The sequence below is a fragment of the Neopelma chrysocephalum genome, unplaced genomic scaffold (assembly GCF_003984885.1).
Source record: "Neopelma chrysocephalum unplaced genomic scaffold, ASM398488v2 Primary Assembly neopelma1_232, whole genome shotgun sequence".
Taxonomy (NCBI): Eukaryota; Metazoa; Chordata; class Aves; order Passeriformes; family Pipridae; genus Neopelma; species Neopelma chrysocephalum.
The window spans coordinates 188,903-207,417 of record NW_020897894.1 but is presented as its reverse complement, the minus strand read 5'-3'; the positions used below and the strand labels follow the sequence as shown (position 1 = coordinate 207,417).

Here is an 18,515-nt window from a genome sequence, read left to right as displayed (position 1 = left end):
GGCAGGGGCGGCTTGGGGTTTTTCTTGGGGTTTTTCCCCTTTTCTCTCCCTTTTCCACCGGTTCGTTTCCCCGGCTCTCTTAGTCACGAAGGTGAGGCGCTGACAGAGACACAGACATCAAAAACAAGAGGTGATGAAACGCCGGGAATAATTAAGTTGCACTAAATCACCGGCCCCGGCGGAACGCTGCCAAGGCGCTGGGGAAAACTGGAGCACCGGGAGCCGAGTTATTATTAATAATCACCAGCGCCCTCAAGAACAACAGCCTATTTTGCACCTCTCTGCACCAAAGGAGTGGGAAGGGGATGGGAAGGGACCCCCATCAGTGTGAGGCTGGGATTTCCTTCCCTGCACGTCACCACACATCCCAGCGGGTGTGGGGCTGTCCGGGACGGGATCCATCCCGGAGCCATGGGCACAGTCCGGGCTGGGCCGGCCGTGCTGCAGCAGCCCCAGAGCAAGTCTGCTCCCGCCACGGATCCTCCACGCAACCCCTGGGCCTTACGTAAGGGCAGCCTTATCCTCCTGCCATCGGGGCCCGTCCTGGAGCTCCCGTTCCCAGTGTGTGGGCGAGCCTGCTCGCCCCGGGCTGGGAATTGCACAGCTCCTGCCCCTCTGCCTTGCACCACGCCGGGACTGCTGTGCAATTCCCCAGCGTGCAGCCCCGGCTTTGCGGGGTGTTTGGGACGTGTTGCCCCTCGTGTCGTGCCAGGATTCGTCCTTCAGAACTCCCGGGGCGTGTTTCTCTTGTGTTGTGCCAGGATTCATCTCTCGGGACTCTCGGGAAGGTGCTGCAGGGTGTGCGGGACTCGCTGCCCTGCAGCCCCCTCTGCTTCTCCCTTTGATGATGTGCCTTAAGGGCCACCCATCGCTGGTGGAAGGGATGCTGCAGCTCCCACAAGCTTCCTGGGGTGGTTTTTTGGGGAGAGAAATGAGACCTCAGTGCAAAACTTCCTTCTCCAGTGACCGCTGAACCGATGGCTTCACATTGCACGGCAGGACAGGGCTCGCTTTTAGGATCTGACCCCACTTGGCTCCGTCTTGGTGAGAGCCCAGACAGGCTCTTTGCAGGGTTTTGGGCTAATTTTGGGTGCCACGTGGCCGTGGGTAAAGCCTGAGCCGCGGTTCCCACCGCCCTCCCCACGGGCACACGGTGAGAACAGTGTGAACAGTCCAGACCTGGTCAAAATCCTCCCTGGCAGGGTAAAACCTGAGGGTGTTGAAATTTGGGAGCGCTGTAAATCTAATGGGTTTGTAAAATCTTTAAGCCTCCGTCTGCAAGGCGCAGGTAAACCTTTAATTCCCTGACAATGCCGAGCTAACTCCCAGCTAAATCCTTAATTCCCGCGCACCGTAGCCCCGTGGATTCGCCTGTCTGCAGCCCAGGTCTGCAGCTTCCACGCTCTCTGTGTGCTCCCCATGGAAAAATTCCCCTAAATATCCATGCACCAGGTTCTGGTGCTTCTGCTCTGTCGATCGAAACCTTTGGAATGCTTTTGCACCTCTTAAAAATAGGAATAAAGTTGGATCCTGCATCCCTGAAGTGCCCTGTGCAGGGAAGGAGACGCCAAATCGGGGGGTCCCAGCTCTCCCTTCCCCTAAAACATGTTGGATGTGATGTGTTGGGATGATCCCATTGCCTGTTCCGGCATCACCAGCCCTTGCTGACAGACTTTCCCCCCTGATCCAGCCGGATCTGATCCCCGTGTGACAGGGAGAGGGAGCAGCTGCAGGGCCCCATCCCGCACGGAGCAGGGGGAGCCCGACGGGTTTGGGAGCTCGTCAGCACAACGATGACAGCTCCAGGGATTGGGATTGCTCCACGCGGGTCCCATTCGCTGGGAGAACGTTTCCCAACCCGGTGGAACCTGTAGGGACGACCACCCTTTCTTAAGCAATTTTCCTGACTCAAGATCCCACCCTGAGCCAGAGGGAGAGGGATCTCTGCTGCCTCTTACAACACAGCTCCATCCAAACTGGTTTTCCCATTAATCCCTCTTCTAGATGTTTTTTTTTTTCCCTCTTTTTTTTTTTTTTGGGTGTCCAGGGGTGCTGTTGGATTTTCAGGAGGGTGTTCGGTGCTGGATTGGCATAGATTGGCTTTCCTCATGTGGGGGGCTGAGCCCACCCATAGCACCCAGCACAGGTTAGCCAAAATTGTGTCTTTTATTGGAAAGATTTTTCCCGAGGCAGGAGGGAAGGGAATGACTCCTCTGGGAACTGGATGAGTGAGACACAGGGAGGGACTGTCCAGCAGTGCCAAGGGAATCTCAGCCCTTTTTTTTTCTTTAATATTAATGGCCCAAATATTGAACTGGAGCAAATCCAGAGGGTAGCACAATGTTCATCCCCCTTGGATTTACAGCCAATTTCCAGGGGGTGAACATTTTTATAGGGAAGTGAGAAGTTGCTAATTTATTCCAGTGCTCAGCAAATCACAGAATCATGGAATATCCTGAGCTGGAAGGGACCCACAGGGATCAAGTCCAACTCCTTGGTGACAATCCCAGTGGGCTAAAACCCCTCCAACAACATATCCTAAATACCTATGGAAGCATCTGTAGCAATTTGTACCTCGTCCAACATGCTTATAAATTAATTTTTGACTCCTGGGGACGAGCTGGTGCCTCCTCCTGTGTGTCCCGCGGCAGGTCCTGGCAGATAAAGGGTTACTCGGCCCCATCTGCTCGACTCCCCATTTCACAAGGGCGGGTTTGGAGTTTTTACTACAAGTTTCAGACAATGAAGGTGTGTCTGTGCTCCGAGCCCGCTTTGCCCGTTGTGTAGGCGTCGGGTTCAGCGCCGTCTTGTCAACACTTGAATATGTTGAGCATCACTCACGGGGCATTCTGTAAGAAACCTATTAAGTTAATTACCGAGGCTGTGTGTGTGTGTGTGTGTGTGTGAGAGAGAGAGAGAGTGTGTGCTTCTCCTGTAAAAATTGGGCTTTTTTCTCCTTGCAAGACACTCGTGATGCAAGCCCCGGCCTCTCGGGGTGATGACATCTCGTCTGCTGCTGTAACTGAGACGGGGCTCGAGCTGCCTGAGAGGCTGTGGGATGGTGAGGAGGTGGGACCCTCTCTCAACCTAAATTTAGGGACCTGCTGCAGCACCCCTGGTAACAGCTGGGGAGGAATTAGGGTGCAAATCCTAAATCTGTGGGGTTTGAACTCAAACTCGAGCATCCCCACGGGTGTTTGCTTATGTTGTTTCTGCTCCAGCCAAATTCCCAGGATAACACAGTTTCATGGATTCATGGAGTGGTTTGGGTTGGAAGGGACCTTAAAGCTCATCTTGTTCCACCCCCCTGCCATGGTTGTTCCACTAGACCGGGTTGTTCCAGGCCCTTTCAACACTTCCAGGGATGGGGCAGCCACAGCTCCTCTGGGAGACCCCTTGGTTTGGGAAGAGGGCTGGGAGGAGACCTCTTGGTCTTTGTGTTTGCACTGCCACCCACAAGTGGCCCAAAATGATCAGGCCTGCAGGGGGGGGATATTCTGGAGAGACTGGGAGTGGAAATATGGTTTGTGCAGGGAGATGGCACAGAAATAGTCTCTGGCAGCACCGATGGGCATCTCTGAGGGGACAACCCCCTGCTTCTCCTCTCCCCCTTTCCTGCAAGGCTCTCCAATGCCTTTCCATCCCCTTGGAGAAGGAGCTGTGGGTCTGAGTCCCATCCTGGAGCAGGGCAGGGCTGTTGGAGTGAGGATGGAACCCTGTGAGCAGCAGCACGTCTCCGTGCTGCCCCAGCCCTGCCACCCCAGGACCACCTCAAGCTTCACACACACCCCGTCAAAATATGTAAAAAAATGAATTTTTCCCTCTCTGGAGCCCAAGCCATGGTAGGGAAGCAGGGCGAGCGTTGGCTCCTGGCTCCCAAGGTGTTGGGTTTTTTTTTATTTTTGGGAGGCGCACGGGGCATTGCACAAACAGCCCCCGGCGCTTGCACGCGCCCCAGGTAGGGCGGCCCGGCCCCCTCCCTCCTCCCAGAGCATCCCACAGGAGCCCAGATCCGGTGGACTTTTATGGAAGAAAGGGAAGTCCATGGCACTGCAGGAGCAGCTTTGGCAGACGTGCAGCTGCAGCAGATGTTAACCCCTAATCCTCGGGATGGGAGCTCTGCCTGCACCTCTCCTGCCTGCACCTCTCCTGCCTGCTGGGGTGCAGGTTTTTTTGGATGGGGGGGTTCTGCCAGGAACCTGGAGGACCACGGGATGCTCAGCAGCAAAAAAAAAAACCAACTCCATAAAGAAGATGCATTTGGCTCTTTCTCACCACCCAAATCAATGCAAAAGCGCTCCTGAGCATCCCAAAGCTCCCCCATCCTTCCAGGACGCCTCCTGCCCTTAAAAAAAAAACAAACAAACAACCCACAAGCAGGAGGGGGAAGTGTGAGGAAAACTGGGGACGCTCCAGAGAAGGATGTTTCCGGTTGGAGTTTCTCCCGTCCCAAGGGCAGCTCTGGACTCTCCCTCCGAGTGCTGCCAAATCCTGCCGTCAGGAAGCGACGTGGGGAGGGGGAGGTCGGGAGGGGGAGGATGGTGAGGCCGAGCCCGAGGCCGCCCGGATGCTCTGGTGGGGCCCAAAATACATCACGTTCCCCTCCCAGCCAGGTCCGGAGGAGGGGAGGTGGTGGAGGGGGGGGTGTGGTGTCGTCATCAGAGGCGATGGGGAGACTTTTTGGCCAGTGGAAGGGAAGGGAAAAACCCCAAGATAATAAAATTAAAACAAAAAAAGAAGGAATAAGTCAGCCCCCCGCCCCCCCACGCCGCAGCTCCCATCAGATTAGCGGAGCCCAAATAGCCGAGTTGGCCCAGAGCGGGAGCAGGGCTGGCACGCGCGGGCTTTGATCCGCCCCCGCGCCCCGGGGAAGGTGCCTGGGACCGGGATCAGACACCCCAGGGGAGGAGGAATTTGCAGGGGAGGGTTCGCGGCGTGTGCGCAAACCCCACGGACACCCGGCAGCCCCGGGGTGCCCCCCCGTGCCCCCCAAAGCCGGGCTGCCAGGGTGGGATTCAGCACAAATCCAGGGTGGGATTTGGCACAGCATCCGACCCTGAATCCCACTGGCAGCTTGTGATGGTCATCGCTGGGTATCACCCCAAAATGTCAACCCACAGCGCAGCCAGAAGGTCCAAGGAGGGGGTTCTTTCGCCCTGGTGGGATCCCACCTGCAGCTCCGGGGTCTCCAACAACACAGGGATGTGGAGCTGCTGGAGCATGTCCAGAGGAGCCCACGGAGGAGCTCCAAGACTGGAGTCCCTCTGCTCTGGAGCCAGGCTGGGAGAGCTGGGGGGGTTCACCTGGAGGAGAGAAGGATCCAGGGAGACCTGAGAGCCCCTTCCAGGGCCTGAAGGGGCTCCAGGAGAGCTGGAGAAGGACTTGGGATGAGAGATGGAATGACAGGACAAGGCAGAATGGTTTCCCACTGCCAGAGAGAGGGTTAGATGGGATATTGGGAAGGAATTCTTGGTTGTGAGGGTGGTGAGGCCCTGGAATGGATTTCCCAGAGAAGTTGTGGCTGCCCCATCCCTGGAAGTGTCCAAGGCCAGGTTGGAGCAACCTGGGCTAGTGGAAGGTGTCCTGCCCATGGCAGGGGGTGGAACTGGATGAGCTTTAAGCTCCCTTCCCACCCCAAGCATTCCATGATTCCAGCCTGGTTGTGCCTCGTGGTGGTTCACGTGTGTGAGGTTCAGCCCCATGTGCCCCACGGACGTGGGTATCACTGGGCACTTCAGCCTGGATGGTGGCAGCACTGGGAACGTGCTGGTGCCTTCCAACCCCCAAAAGAAACGTGTCCCTGTCCCCAGGGGCGACTCAGCCGGCAGAGTCTCCCCACGGGCACATCCCAGGGGAGGCTCCCAGTGCAGGCTCTGCTCTCGTCTGCACAGAATCAGGCTACGGGCCTTTAAATGACTGAATTAGGCAAAATTTGGTGTTTCTCCAAGAATCCTCCGGAAATCTGCTGCTGGAAAAGCAAGCTCATCTTAAAGCTACACGCATGCAGAGCAGACAAGTTTTCCACTCTCAAGAAATAGGGCTGGAAAAGACCTTTCCAGTCCTACCCAGCCCTTTTTCTGGCCAGTTCGAGCTCGTTCCTCGTGGTGGGATCTCGGGGGCTTTGTGGAAAGCTCTGGTGGGGCACCTCCCTGGGGAGGTTTTGCAGGTGCCCCATGAGAACTGGGGGTGATGGGGGCACCGAGGGAGCCCGGATCCTTGGGGGGAGTGGGAGGAGATGCTGGTGGAATTCCTGGGAAGGACCAGGCTGGTGGCAAGGCCCAGGGCAGCAAACACAAGTGTGGTCCAGCAGCTGCTGGGAAAATGGGTGTTGCAAGCAGTGTTGGAGCAGTGCCACCCTGTCACAGCAAGAGAAACTGGGCAAAAAGTGCCATTCTCCTTCTTCCCCTTGAGCCTGACCCGTCCTCAGCCCTTCCTCCTCCTCGTCCTCCTCCTCGCCCAGCGATCCATCCATCCTCCCTCACTTCCCACCCCAGCAGTGCAGCATCCACCGTTATCCTGCAGGCACCAAGGGGGCAGAGGATGCTCTGGGGGGGTCCTGGTTGGATCCTGAGCAGGACAAAGCCCATCCCAGCCCTGCCCCGGCCGGACCAGCACAGGGCCAGTGGGTCAGGGTGACTCATCCGGCAGCGGCTCCGCCGTGAGCTCGCCCACAATTGCAACACCGTGGGGATGTCAAACCCAGCCAGGCAGAGCCCGGCATCCACACGGCTTCCTAACACGCCCCTGGGGTTGCTACCAACATCCCTGTTGTTCTTAGCAATCCCATCCATCATTTATCATCCCAGAGGCCCAAGGGCTGGGAGACAGGGTGTGACCGCGCGGGACGCGATTGCAGCGCGCCCCAAAAAGGGTCTTTGGGGTGCAGCCACCCCCCCCCTTCCCAGTGCTGCTGGTGCTGCTCCAGCTTCCCAGGATCTCGGGACAGCAATCAGAGCATGCACAGCCCTTTCCATCATTTTATTCCACCACCATTTTATTCCACCACCATTTTATTCAACCATCCTTTTATTCCACTTTCTCGCTTAAACAAACTCCCGGTGCCGGGGATCCAGGGAGAGGAGGAGCAGGAAAACTCCTCCGTGAAGTTTTTTTGGCAAAGCAACCAACTTGGACTCCCAAATCCACCCCTTAAACCCACTCTTGGAACATCCTGACCCCATGCACACCTCAGGGATGGAGTTCAGAATCCTGCATCCCGTCCCCTCCCTCCCCTCCATCGGCCTCTATAATCCCACAGGTGTTTTAAAATAATAAAAAAAAAAAACAAAAAAAACACAAGAAAAACAACACCCCTCCACCTTTTTTCAACACAAATGTTTTGTCTGAGGTTTCAAAACCATCCAAGTGTCATCACAGCCTCCACCCCGCTGGCTTGGACCCCTCACCTACATCCTGAAGGAAAGGCGCAGAGAGGCACAGAGCCCGTGCCAGCAACGCCTAAGCCAGGCAGGTATCTGTGTCTCACTGGAAATCCACCCAGCAGAGCCTCCCTCTTTTGAAACGGGATATTCTGGCGCTGGGAATGCCACCCCTGGGCTGCCAGGAGGGAGGCAGGAGCTGGGAGAAAGTCCCAGATCCGGGACGGTTCAGGTTCTGAAGGGCAGCGTTTTTGTCTCTAGATTAAAAAAAAAACCTCCCAAAGAGCCACAGGCTGAGGTGATTTATGTTTATTTGGCTCAGTTAATGACCCGTGGCACGTCCTTCCCTGCGGCATTAGGGTGGATCAGACAGGCAGCATTTAAATTGCAGCCGTGCCCCGATATTTATTTTTTAATATATTTTTATGGTCGCCTTCCCCCAGTTATAGTGAGGCAGGAAAAAAAAAAAAAGCCAGGCCGTGCCAGGAGGCTGCAAGAGCTCCCTGATAATCCTAAAATCCGGGGTAAATCGCTGGAGTTCAGGCCCTGGGAAGCTGGGAGGTTTTTTCAGAGCTGTGTTGGAGCTGTGACAACCCAAAGTGTGACATCCCGATGTGTCCACCTGGTCCTGCTCCAACCTGAGCCTCCAACGGGATCCCAGGGGTGACAACAGGACCCCTCATGTCCTTGGGGACCCCCACAGTGAGTTTTCCCAGGAGTTCTGATGAATATTTTGGCATGTGGATGTGCATTGCTTCGGTGCATATTTATGCAGCACCATCTCTTTGGTCAGTGCCTGCTGGGATGGGGTGTCCTGGCACGATTCTGGTGTTAAAAACACCCAATTTTGGTGCATTTCAGTCCCCAAACAGGTGGATCCATGACCTTTGAGATCCTGGTCCACCCTGGTTTAGCTTTACTGAGGTTATGGGTCAGCCCTAAAGAGAAGTTCCCTGCAGAAGGAAAAGCAATTTTTCCACTCTTTTTTTGCCTGGATGTGGCTTAGATGTGGTTTATCAAACTTTCAGGCACAGGCTGAGAGCAAACAAGTCAAATATCACCAGTAATGGTGAAATTCCATTCATATAAATGTTAATAAATTAAAATAACATGTTTGAGCTGTGGGTAAGGGGGATTGGCAGCCAGGGATGGGGGCATTCCATGTATCCCACCCCGTGTTGCTTGATAGGTCCTCTGGGGCTGGATTGTGCATTTCTGGAGCCCGGGAGAGGAGGAGCAGGAGGCTCTGGAGAGTGAATTAACCTCCTGTTATGGACATGCATGGAAAGCAGAGTGTCTGGGCTACGAGGATCCCAGTGGGAAGTTTGGCTGGAGACATGGGGTACCCGTGTTTTGGAGCAGGGAAATGCTGGGAATCACTTCTGCCCCAGGCCTGGGATGGCCTGGGCCTTGTCTCCAGCTGTGCCTGGGGAACGAAACCAGCTCCCAGCACAAGCCCAGGGCCCTGAGTCATCCCAGGATCCGGGAACTGGGGCTGCGGGGAAGCACCGGGGCAGGAGGCTGAGGATGAGGTTTGGGGTTGGGAAAGCTGGGCTGGTTCCAGGAGGAAGGGGAGGTTTCTCTGGATTTGGGCAGTGATGGGATCCAACCTCTGTTGGGGTCTTGTCCCACCATCGCCTGTGTGAAGTCATTCCCTGCCCTGGGAATTTGCTGTTCAAACACTTTTTGGGGTAATGCAGCAGCCAGCAGAGACCCTTCCCCACCGTGTCCTTCCTCTCCCAGCCAGAGGTGACATTCCCACCTCGCTGAGCTTTTCTTCCATGAGCTGCTTGTGCGTTTCTCCGTATTTTTCTCTCCCTCCTAAATCCTTTCCCGGTGGTGAGAACACGATCCAGTGGCATAGCGAGGTTGGCATAACGGGATGTGACACTTATCATAAAAAGAGGGATTTGCAGGGTAGGGGCTGACAGGCTCCTTGGGGCACGAAACCCCGGCTTGATGGTGATGGGAACAGCAAGAGTGGGCTGGAGCCGTGTCAGGAGGGAGAGGGTCAGCGGGGCGTGGGCGAGCAGGAGTGGTTTGGGAGCATCCCATGCCCCAAATCCGGCACCGGGATCGGTGTGGAACCCAGCTGACATGCAAACGGGCAGCTGGGCTGGGAAATGCCAGAGCCTGGGAGTGCTGGGAGCTGCCCAGGCCCTGCCCTGCTCTCTCATGGCCTCCCTGCACGCAGGGATAATTGGAGGGAGAGTTTCTCTTGGAGCGGGTGTTCTCTCACATGCTCTTTGTTGGAAAGCAGGACGAGCCTGAATGTTCCTGGGAGCTGGGGCAGGATGCAGCGCTCACCGCTGCTGCTGGCTTTGGTGGAGAGGAGGAAACCCCAAAATGTTCACCTTGCTCTGCAAGGACACGGTGGAACAGATCCATATCCACCTGCAATTAGCATCCTGTTCCTCTTTATTCCCTGTTCCAGCCTCCGCTCCGCTGGCGGGAGGCTGGATTGCCATCCCGGCAGCTCTGCCCTTCCCGGGATGCTCCCCTGTGCTCCCGAGAGCCAGTTCCTACATCCCGACCTCATTATAAAGATCACAGAGAGAGAGGAGAACAAATCTGGGCTCCCGGCTGCGCCGGCTTTGAAGCCTCTTGCCCCCGTCGAGCCGTGAGAGGCAGCGCAGGAGGAGCCCTGGTTGTTTGGGGATTAACTTCCCCGCTCGGATAATTGTTGGTTAATCGTTTCAGCGCGATGCCGGGGCCGGCACCTCGGCTGCTTCCCTGCGGGATGCAGCCCCCGCCCCCGGCTGTGCCCCCCTCCTCCCGCTGTCCCCGGTGTCCCCGGGGCCGGGTTGGGACTCGCTCCCGGCGAGGCGGCAGCAGCCCAGCCCCGCTCCCCTGCACTTCCCTGGGTCCCATCCGTCATCTGTTTGTCCTGGTGCCCTGCCAGCGATTGTGCCGATTCCCACACCCACTTTCCATAACCCTCCGTCCTCGCCCGGGCGAATCGCTGGCGAGCTCTCGCCACCCATCCCTTTCCCCTCCTCTCTCCGATGGGATCAGACACGTTCTGGAGAGGGGGAAGAGAGGAAAGAGGGGGGAAAAGGACAACAACAACAACAAAAAAAAGATCAAGAGGAAAACAAAATGTGACTCACTGCCTTTAATTTATTTGTATTTATTTATTTACTCCCCCCACCCTACGCAGCGCCGAGTGCTGGCCGTGATCTTCCAGGGAGCCTCGGTGGTTGTCTGAGGCATCAGGAATGGGGGGGAATAATTTTCTCCACTCTTTTGGCCGAGGAAAAGATCACAGAGAGGAGCTGCTGGCACAGAAGCTGCGTGGCACAGATTTTTAGGGCTGCCCAGGTCTCTGCATGAGCATCCCGTGCCCCGCCAGCGCTTGACACCACACGGCACAGACCGGAGGGTGGAAATATCTAATTCCACCTCCTACACTGTGTCCTCGGCAGGGGAAAGAGAGAAAGAGGAGATAAAAGGCTGGGAAGCTCAAATGGTGTCATTAGGAACTATTAATGCTCTCATAAAAGGGCATTAATAAACACGGCAGCTCATCAGCGTCCATTAGCTCCGCTCGTGGCAGGGATCTTTGGGAGCTGCCGGAGTGTGATGCTCCCCTCGCCCTCATCCTGGTGTCAGCAAAGGGGAAACGGTCTGCAGGGGGGTCATTCCTCATGAAAACCATTCCCTCCACAAAAAAAAACAGGGAGGAAAAGCTCGCAGGAGCAAGCAGGGCTTTACACCTTCAGTCCTTCCGTGCTCCCAGGGTAGCTGTTTACTATGAAAGAAAAAAAAGAAAGGCAGGGTTTGGAGTGCTCATCCCTACTTTCTCCCTCCCGCCCTCTTCCTGTTCTCGCCTCTTAAAAGGAGCTTTATCCTTTGACTCTCCCATCCCCGGGGCAAGCCAGAACCCACAGCATCTCGGGGCGAGCAGGCAACCCACATCAGCGGGCGGGAAAACAGGGAGGAGGCCCCGGCCTCTCCCGATAAGCCCATGGCAAAGCCAGGAATAGCAGCGAGGTCCCCGCATGGGAGCATTCCAACCAGGAACAGAGAAACCCTCAGTCCCTGCCTTTGAAGAGCGGGGGCTGGCAGCCGGCCCAGCCTCGGGGAGAGCCGGGGATGCGCTGGGAGCTTCCTGTGCCAGGCCGGGCTGGGCACATCTGGGGGGAAGCAGGCACAGCTGGAGGGGCTGGGCAGAGCAGATGTGCACATCTGGATGGAGGCGGCACCGAGCATGGTCTGGGCAGGCCCCTGTGGGTGGGCTGGTAGTGCACAGCTGGATGAGTGCTGTGCACATCTGGATGGGGGGTGAGCCCGCACATCTGGATGGAGCAGGACGCTCAGACATCTGGGCAAGGAGAGAGCAGCCAGCACAACTCCCAGGGCCTCGTGTGTCCCTTCCAGCACCCTTGGGTGCTTCTCCCCTCACACAGCCATCCCTCTGCCTTCCCCTCCCCTGGTGATCCCAGGCATCCCAACCTGCCCAAAGTCTTAGTCATCGCCTCTCTGTCATCGGGATATTTTCGGCTCCGGCTGCCAAGGTGGCATTGGGGAGCTCATATCCAAGGATCTGAGCGGGCCCTTGGCTTCCCTGTGACCTTTGGGCAGCTGGCAGGAGGCTGCCACCAGCCATGACTCAGTGCAGGGCAGGTTTTTTTGTAGGGAAAGGGAAGCTTTGATCCCGAGGAGCCGGGGCACCGACCATGTTCCCCGCGTGCACTTTTGCCGGCGGTTTTTATCTGATGCATCTCTTTATTTTTTTTTTTTCGGGGTATAACAACTCCCAGGGCAGGTTAGGACGGAGGAGCCCTGGCAGTGGAGCGTGCGTGGGCAGGACTGGAATAACGGGTGCCGTAGGAAAGGATTTACGAGCGCTGGGGAGGTTGGGGCTGGCTGGGAACGGCGCAGCAGGTCAGGGGTGAGGTGGGTTGTGCAGGGCCAGGCTGCGGCCAGAGCTCCCGTTACTGCCCCTTCACCATCAACCCTCATCCCACTGGGTGTCCCAGCAAAGCCTTGATCCTCCAGGGAAGCATCCCAGGGTGGGGATGGAGAGCTGAGCCTGCTGGGCAGCGGGACTTGCTCTCCCAGCAGGAGTTTCGACTGAGGGCAAAACCACCAGGATGGAGCAAAGCTTTGCCACGGGAATGCTGGTGCAAATCGCCTCAGCCAGCCCCTTCCCACCCCTCCTGAACACGGGTGTGCCGAGCAGCACCAAGGCTTTTAACTGGGATATTGTGGTTTTCCTGCTGTGCCACAGCCTGGATCACTGCCCTGGATCACCAGATCACTGATGGGCCCCGTTGGGGGTGACAGCACCACCTGTGTGCCAGGGCATTGTGGGTCGAGCCCCTAAATCCCAAACAACCAAAGAAAACCCCTGCTGTGCCCCTTCACACCCACCCCAGCCCAGCATCCGCCCTGGAGGAGTTGTTCCCTAATGATCTGTACAAGGAAAACGCACAAAATGTTGGAAAAGGAATCCCTGGGGAGCAGCGGGTGGGGCAGGAGGGGTCCATCCCCCCGTGTGTTTCTCCCGAGGTTCCCAGTAGCACCTCATCCCCCTCTCCTTGTCCTTGCAGGGTGCGGATCTGAGGATTGGGAAGGTCAAAGGGCATGTGCTGTCAGGTGAGTGCAGACCCCAAATGAGGTCCCACCAGCTGGGGCGAGGTGGTGGCACACCAGGACACGAGGGAGGGACACGAGGGAGGGACACAAGGGGCTCCTCAGGGCACAGCTGGGCGCTCTCTGAAATAGGAACCACTTTTTCTCTTCTTTTCTTTTTTTTTTTCTAGAGGCAAAAGTGGTTAAAAAAACTCCCCAATGGTTGGAATCTCTCCAAACCAGTGCAAAAAGAGGGGGGAGGGGGGGGGGGAGGGATCCAATCCTAAAGAAAAACCCGAGATAAAAGTGGGTGAATCCCAACGACTCCTGTGATGTTGCACGAACAAAGATTCCCAGTTCCAAATGGGCCAGATCCCAGTTCTAAACGGGTCAGACATGGTTCGGGGAGTTCACACCCCCGGGGGGAGCAGGGAGGGGGTCTGGGGGCTCCCCTGGAGCCCTGCAGGAGTTCCGGCCTCAGGTCCCTTGGTGTCACATCCCCCTGTCCCTGACGGAGAGCGAGGGGTGGCTGTGTTGGGCATCTGAGGGCTCTCCCCATGGACCACCAGCCCTCAGCAGCTGGAGATGATGCCCTGAGCCAGCTGCAGGCCCCACATCTGGCCAGCTGTGCACTTCTTTCTACCACTCAGGCACAGACCCCCACGGGGCAGCCAGGAGGGCAAGGAGGGCTGGTCATGTCCTGTTGGGGTGCTGGGGGTCCCCTACCAGGGAAGGCTGCCCCCAGCATGGGGAGGGGGCTCGATGGGGTGGTGCAGGGAGGGGAAAGGGGGTGGAGAAGAGGTTGGGGCACCTGGCATGGAGACAAGGAGCACCCCAGGGCTCTGGAGTTGAAAGAGGAGGAGGAAAAGGAGGAGAGGGAGGTGGCTGTCAAAGCAGGAGGTTTTGAGGCAGGTTATTTCAGGAGAGGCAAAACAAGATCTGGCCCCTGGGCACTCAGGGGGGTGATGAGGGGGCGGGTTTGGGTGGGCACAGGGGCAGCTCTTGCCTGTGAAGCACCTGAGCTTCTACTGACATGTGACAAGGGACCAGGGTGCAGGACATTGGGTGGGAGAGCAATCCCAGGCTGCAGGGGGGTGATGGGTGCCTGGTTATGTTGGGAAGCAGGTCCCACTGGGCTCAGGGGGATGCTCAGCTGTCACCTTTCGCACCCCCAGGGTACGTCCGGCCCTCGCCCCCTCCCCACAGCGGGTACCACCGCTACCAGTTCCGCCTGTACGAGCAGCCAGCGCACAAGCACATCGCCCTGAGCCCCGATGAGGACGCCTCGCTGGGTAAGGATCCACTGGGCCCTTGATCCCAGTCCCCAGGGGCTTTCCCGGGGGTATGGATAATGCCATGTGTTCAGCCACGCCAGAAGTGCCAGGCTGGGGATGCTCGCCTGGTGCAAAGGGGCTTGGGGTCGTTCCACGGGGCATGGATGGGGTGTTAAATCCTTGCAGGGCAGCAGAAACCCTTTGGAAAATGTCTGGTGATGGGCTGGGTAGCGGGATAGGAAGCAGGGAGAGATCTGGGCTGTGAAATCCAGCCCTTGCCAGCACATCCCCCCCCTCCTTCCCGACCCGGAGCTGCGGGCGTTGCATCACCCCCACCTCGGATAAGGATCAGCCGTGGGGATGGTTTAGCAAGGGATTGCTCAAACCGGGCTGACACAACGCCCGCCAACTCCCAGCTCCTCAATTCCCAACTCCCCTCTGCTGCCTCCTCCTCCCAAAAATCCTGCACGGGTGGGGATGGAGGCAGTAGCTGAAACCCCTCGGAACACCATCCCAGTTACCTCACCATGGGGCGCGGGATAACCCGCAGGACCCCCAGGATGGGGGTTCCTTCCCTCCTCGCAGGAGCTCTGTGGCTCACGGGGCCTCAGCAAGGGAAATTTCAGAACTTTCTCATCCGGGACCACAGGAGCACAGCCCGGCAGGCAGGTCAGGGCGCTGTGTCACTGCCTGACTCACTCCCTGCCTGTTAACCCGCACGGCACATCCCGGGGGGGCGGGGGGAAGCAGCTCTGGGGGGCTCAGTGTCCCTGGAACAGCCCCTCGGAGCAGGAGCGGGGTGTGATGGAGCCAGGAGCAGGGTGTGATGCTCCTCCTGAGCAGGTTGTGATGCTCCTTCTGCAAATCTCTCTGCGTGTTCTCTCTGCCCTTCGCTTTGTTTTCTGGCTCATTAGCTCGGCGTGTTAATGACACCATTGATGTCACCTCCCCCTCGCCCCTCATGCCCGGCATGGTCAGAGGAGGGGGCTCCCTGCTGTCCCCTCATCCCAGGGATGAGAAAGGACACTGACACACCCACCCAGGAGCTTTTTCCAGCTAAATCCTCTTATTAGCAGGATATGTGGTTCCAACCCCCAAAGAGTTCAGCCACCCTGTTCCTGAGGAGGTGTGGGGTGACCGGGCACTCCCCACCCTGGGCAGTCTCCATCCCATGCCTGAGTTTTCCAGCTCATCCCAAGCTTCCTGGGAAAGACCCAGCAGATGTTCCGATCCTCCCTTGTCAGGCAGTTGCGGGGGTCTGGCGGGGGCTGCTGTTTCAGGAGTGGGTTGAAGGTTATTTTTAACTGTTTCGCTGCTGCATCACATCCTTGCCCTATCCAGTGGGTGCTGCTGGACTGAACCACTGGCAGCCCGTTGTTTTTATTCCAAGGGAATGAGCCCTAAAAGCAGCCAAAGGATGAGTTCTTGGTGTCTCAGGGGTTTTAAAGAAATCCATCCCCGAGGCAGTGGGATGAACACCAGTGGATCCATCCAGCCCCGCGTGGCTGAGCCCTGTGGTGTGAAGGCAGAGCACAGGGGAGAGGAACAAATGCCTTTGGCAGTTTGTAGGAACAAGGAGGAGGTGACCCCAATCCCAATGGATCATGGATAAGAAACCAGCCAGCTCCTCCATGGCTTTGCCTTGCTCCTCTCCTGCACAAACCAGGCAGGTTCTCCTGGTGATGCTGCTGCAGGCACAGTTTGCAGCAGAACTTCCCATCTTATTTGGCCTTAAACCAGCCCCTTTTTTTTGCTTTTATTTCATTCTGCATCTGCTGGCAGCAGCATCTCCCTTTCACCAAGGGTGGGGGCAACCCTGGGCAGGGAGATGTCCTGAGAGGAGCTCCTGGTGGTGCAGGGAGCGGTGCTGGACCCTCCCAGCCTGCAGATGCATCCAGCAGTATCCCTGTGCCACGCATCCATCCCTCTGGCAGCTCGTCCCCTGGCAGAGCTGAGCCCTCCAGAGCATTTCTCACACCGCTCAGCTCCCAGAAAAACTCCCTCCTGGCACGGGGTGTGTTTTGGAGGCCGAGGCAGGAAAGGTCCCGGGCCAAGCGTGGCCGAGGCGGGGGAGGTGACATGTGCCAGGCGGGATGGCAGGAGCTCGGCCGGAGCCTCCAGAAGAGGGCACTAAACCGGGACCTGCCCGCGTCGCCTGTCCCTGCTCCTGGAAAAGATCCCTGGGAATTTAAAAAGCGAGGGGCGACGGCGAGCGTGGAAAATAAATCCGTGCTTCTCCTTCCCACTGCCTGGCTTTGCCATGCCAGCAGCTCACAGGGAGCCAGGACAGTTCCACGGTGGCTCTGGTGCCCACCCTGCTGTGGGGATGTCCCTGCTGGGGTGGCACCGGGTGGGCACAAGTCGGGTTCTGTGCCCAAGGGCACCTGGACTGGCAGTGGTGGAGCTTGAAGGGCTGCAGCACCTGCTCACAACCCTCCTGTGATGGGGAAATCGGTTGTTTACGGCTGAGGAGTTTCTCCAGGGTGGCTCTTGAGCAAAAAACTTGTTTCATCAGGAAAAAAAACCACCCTGATCCTTCTCTCCGTGAGCATTTCTGATCGACGCCGGCACCAGCCGGCTCTGAGTGACCTCGGGCAAATAACTCTCTCAGAGCCTCAGTTTCTTCACTGGAGTCTGATTCACTCCACTTTGTTGACCACTGAGTTGTCCCCAAGCACCAGCTCTGTCCCTGCTGGGGATGTTTGCGGTGTCCCTGTCGCTGTTCCTCTCGCTCTCCCCACTTCCCTCCCAGCCAGGAGTGTCACAGGCCGCAGTTGTATTTTCGGGGAGATGCAAGATAAGAGCTTGTGGTGTGTGAAATGTCAGAGCCACCCGTGGCATCCCCGGGGCGGCGGCACTGCCGTGAGCTCTCCATCCGTGAGCCACAGGAAAATCCCTCAGCCAGGGGAATTCGGGCACCTGGCAGAGCCCGGCTGCGGTTGTGGTGTGGGGGAATTAAAGTCCCTTCCCTGCTTTCACTGAGGGGCAGCTTTAATTAGCATAAAAGTTGGAGGCTTAATTGCACCTGCTGGTACCCGAGTACCTCATTCTGCTCCCACCCTGTCCTGGTGCCGGATGCCCACCAGCTCCGGTGAGCAGGGAGAGATGCTCCAGCATCCCCAAACCTCCTCCTGCCCTGGAAAGATATTTTACAACAGGGAATGGACTTTCTCCCCACGGAAATTTTCCCTCAGGGAATCAATGAGCCCCCTTTGGGGACCAGGCACCGGGATGAGCCCGACCAGCTGTTGGCTCCATTCCTTCTCCAGCCCCGGCTCGGGATCGGGGCCACGGCATTGACTCATGAGCCGACCTTGTGCGCCTCCAATCCGATCCACCCAGCTGGAAAATCGGGTTGGACTGGGCCCCGGCAGGGAGGGAAAGGCTGCGGCCGGGATGGGAGGCAGCAAAGGGCTACGGGGGGAGCTCCTGGTCCCTGCCAGAGCCCCGGGGTGTCACTTAATGGTGACCAGAGCGGCCACCAGCCTCCCGCCCACCTCCACGGGGACATCATCAATCTCGGCAGAGAAGCATCAGGGCTCCCATCAGGAGAACATTCCTGCTGATGAGGCTGATAAATTACAGCCGGGGGAGGAGGGGACAGGAGTTTAGGGGGCAGGGGGCTGTGAAAGCTGCGGGGTCAGAGGGATCCCAAGCTCCCCAAGCCCTGAGGGTGCCTCGTGCCTCAGTTTCCCCATCTGGCGCTCCGGGATCAGGCGGCCAGGCACGTGTGGGTGTCAGCGGGCACTCCTCTTCCTCAGATAAGGGCAGAGTGTGATGATATAATTCTTGGGAAACGAGCTTGAAAACGGACCAAGCCACGGATGAAACGCCCTATTGTTGTGGCAGGGAGAGGGGACGGTGGCACCGCGACCTCGGCTCCCTGGCCACCCCCCCCTGCCCTGCATCCTGCTCCTTTCCCAGCTCCCTGATCCCAGTGACTCACAGTCCCCGGCCCTGGGAGCCAGCTGGTGTGATTTGGGATGGCTGGCACAGGGATGTCACCCCGGTGGTCACGCCAGGATGGGGCACCCACTTCGGGGATGCACCCAAGGGGTTGGATTTGGAGCGTGGGGGGCATCCAGACCCCCAGACCCGGTATCCTCCCAGTGCATCATCCCCTTTGCTGCCCCGGGGCTTTCCCTACCCTGGAGGGCCGGGCACAAGCAGTGCCATGGCAGGTAGGAAAGTAGGTCAGGAAAAACCCCGGCCCCACACGCGGGGCGAGAGCCGGGGCCGGCGCCTGCAGCCCCGCGGCGGCTCTGCCTCCTCCGGCTCCTTTCAT

General features: G+C 57.8%; 1 protein-coding gene across 3 annotated transcripts in view; it reads left to right on the top strand.

Moving 5' to 3' along the window:
* Positions 1 to 18,515, top strand: part of PEBP4 (phosphatidylethanolamine binding protein 4) — a 76,246-nt gene that overhangs the window by 55,781 nt on the left and 1,950 nt on the right. For all 3 annotated transcript variants that reach the window (XM_027703493.1, XM_027703494.1, XM_027703492.1), the window contains exons 5-6: positions 12,935 to 12,980; positions 14,132 to 14,248. In XM_027703493.1, coding sequence (XP_027559294.1) covers positions 12,935 to 12,980; positions 14,132 to 14,248 — 163 coding nt within the window. The remainder of the gene's footprint in view (positions 1 to 12,934; positions 12,981 to 14,131; positions 14,249 to 18,515) is intronic.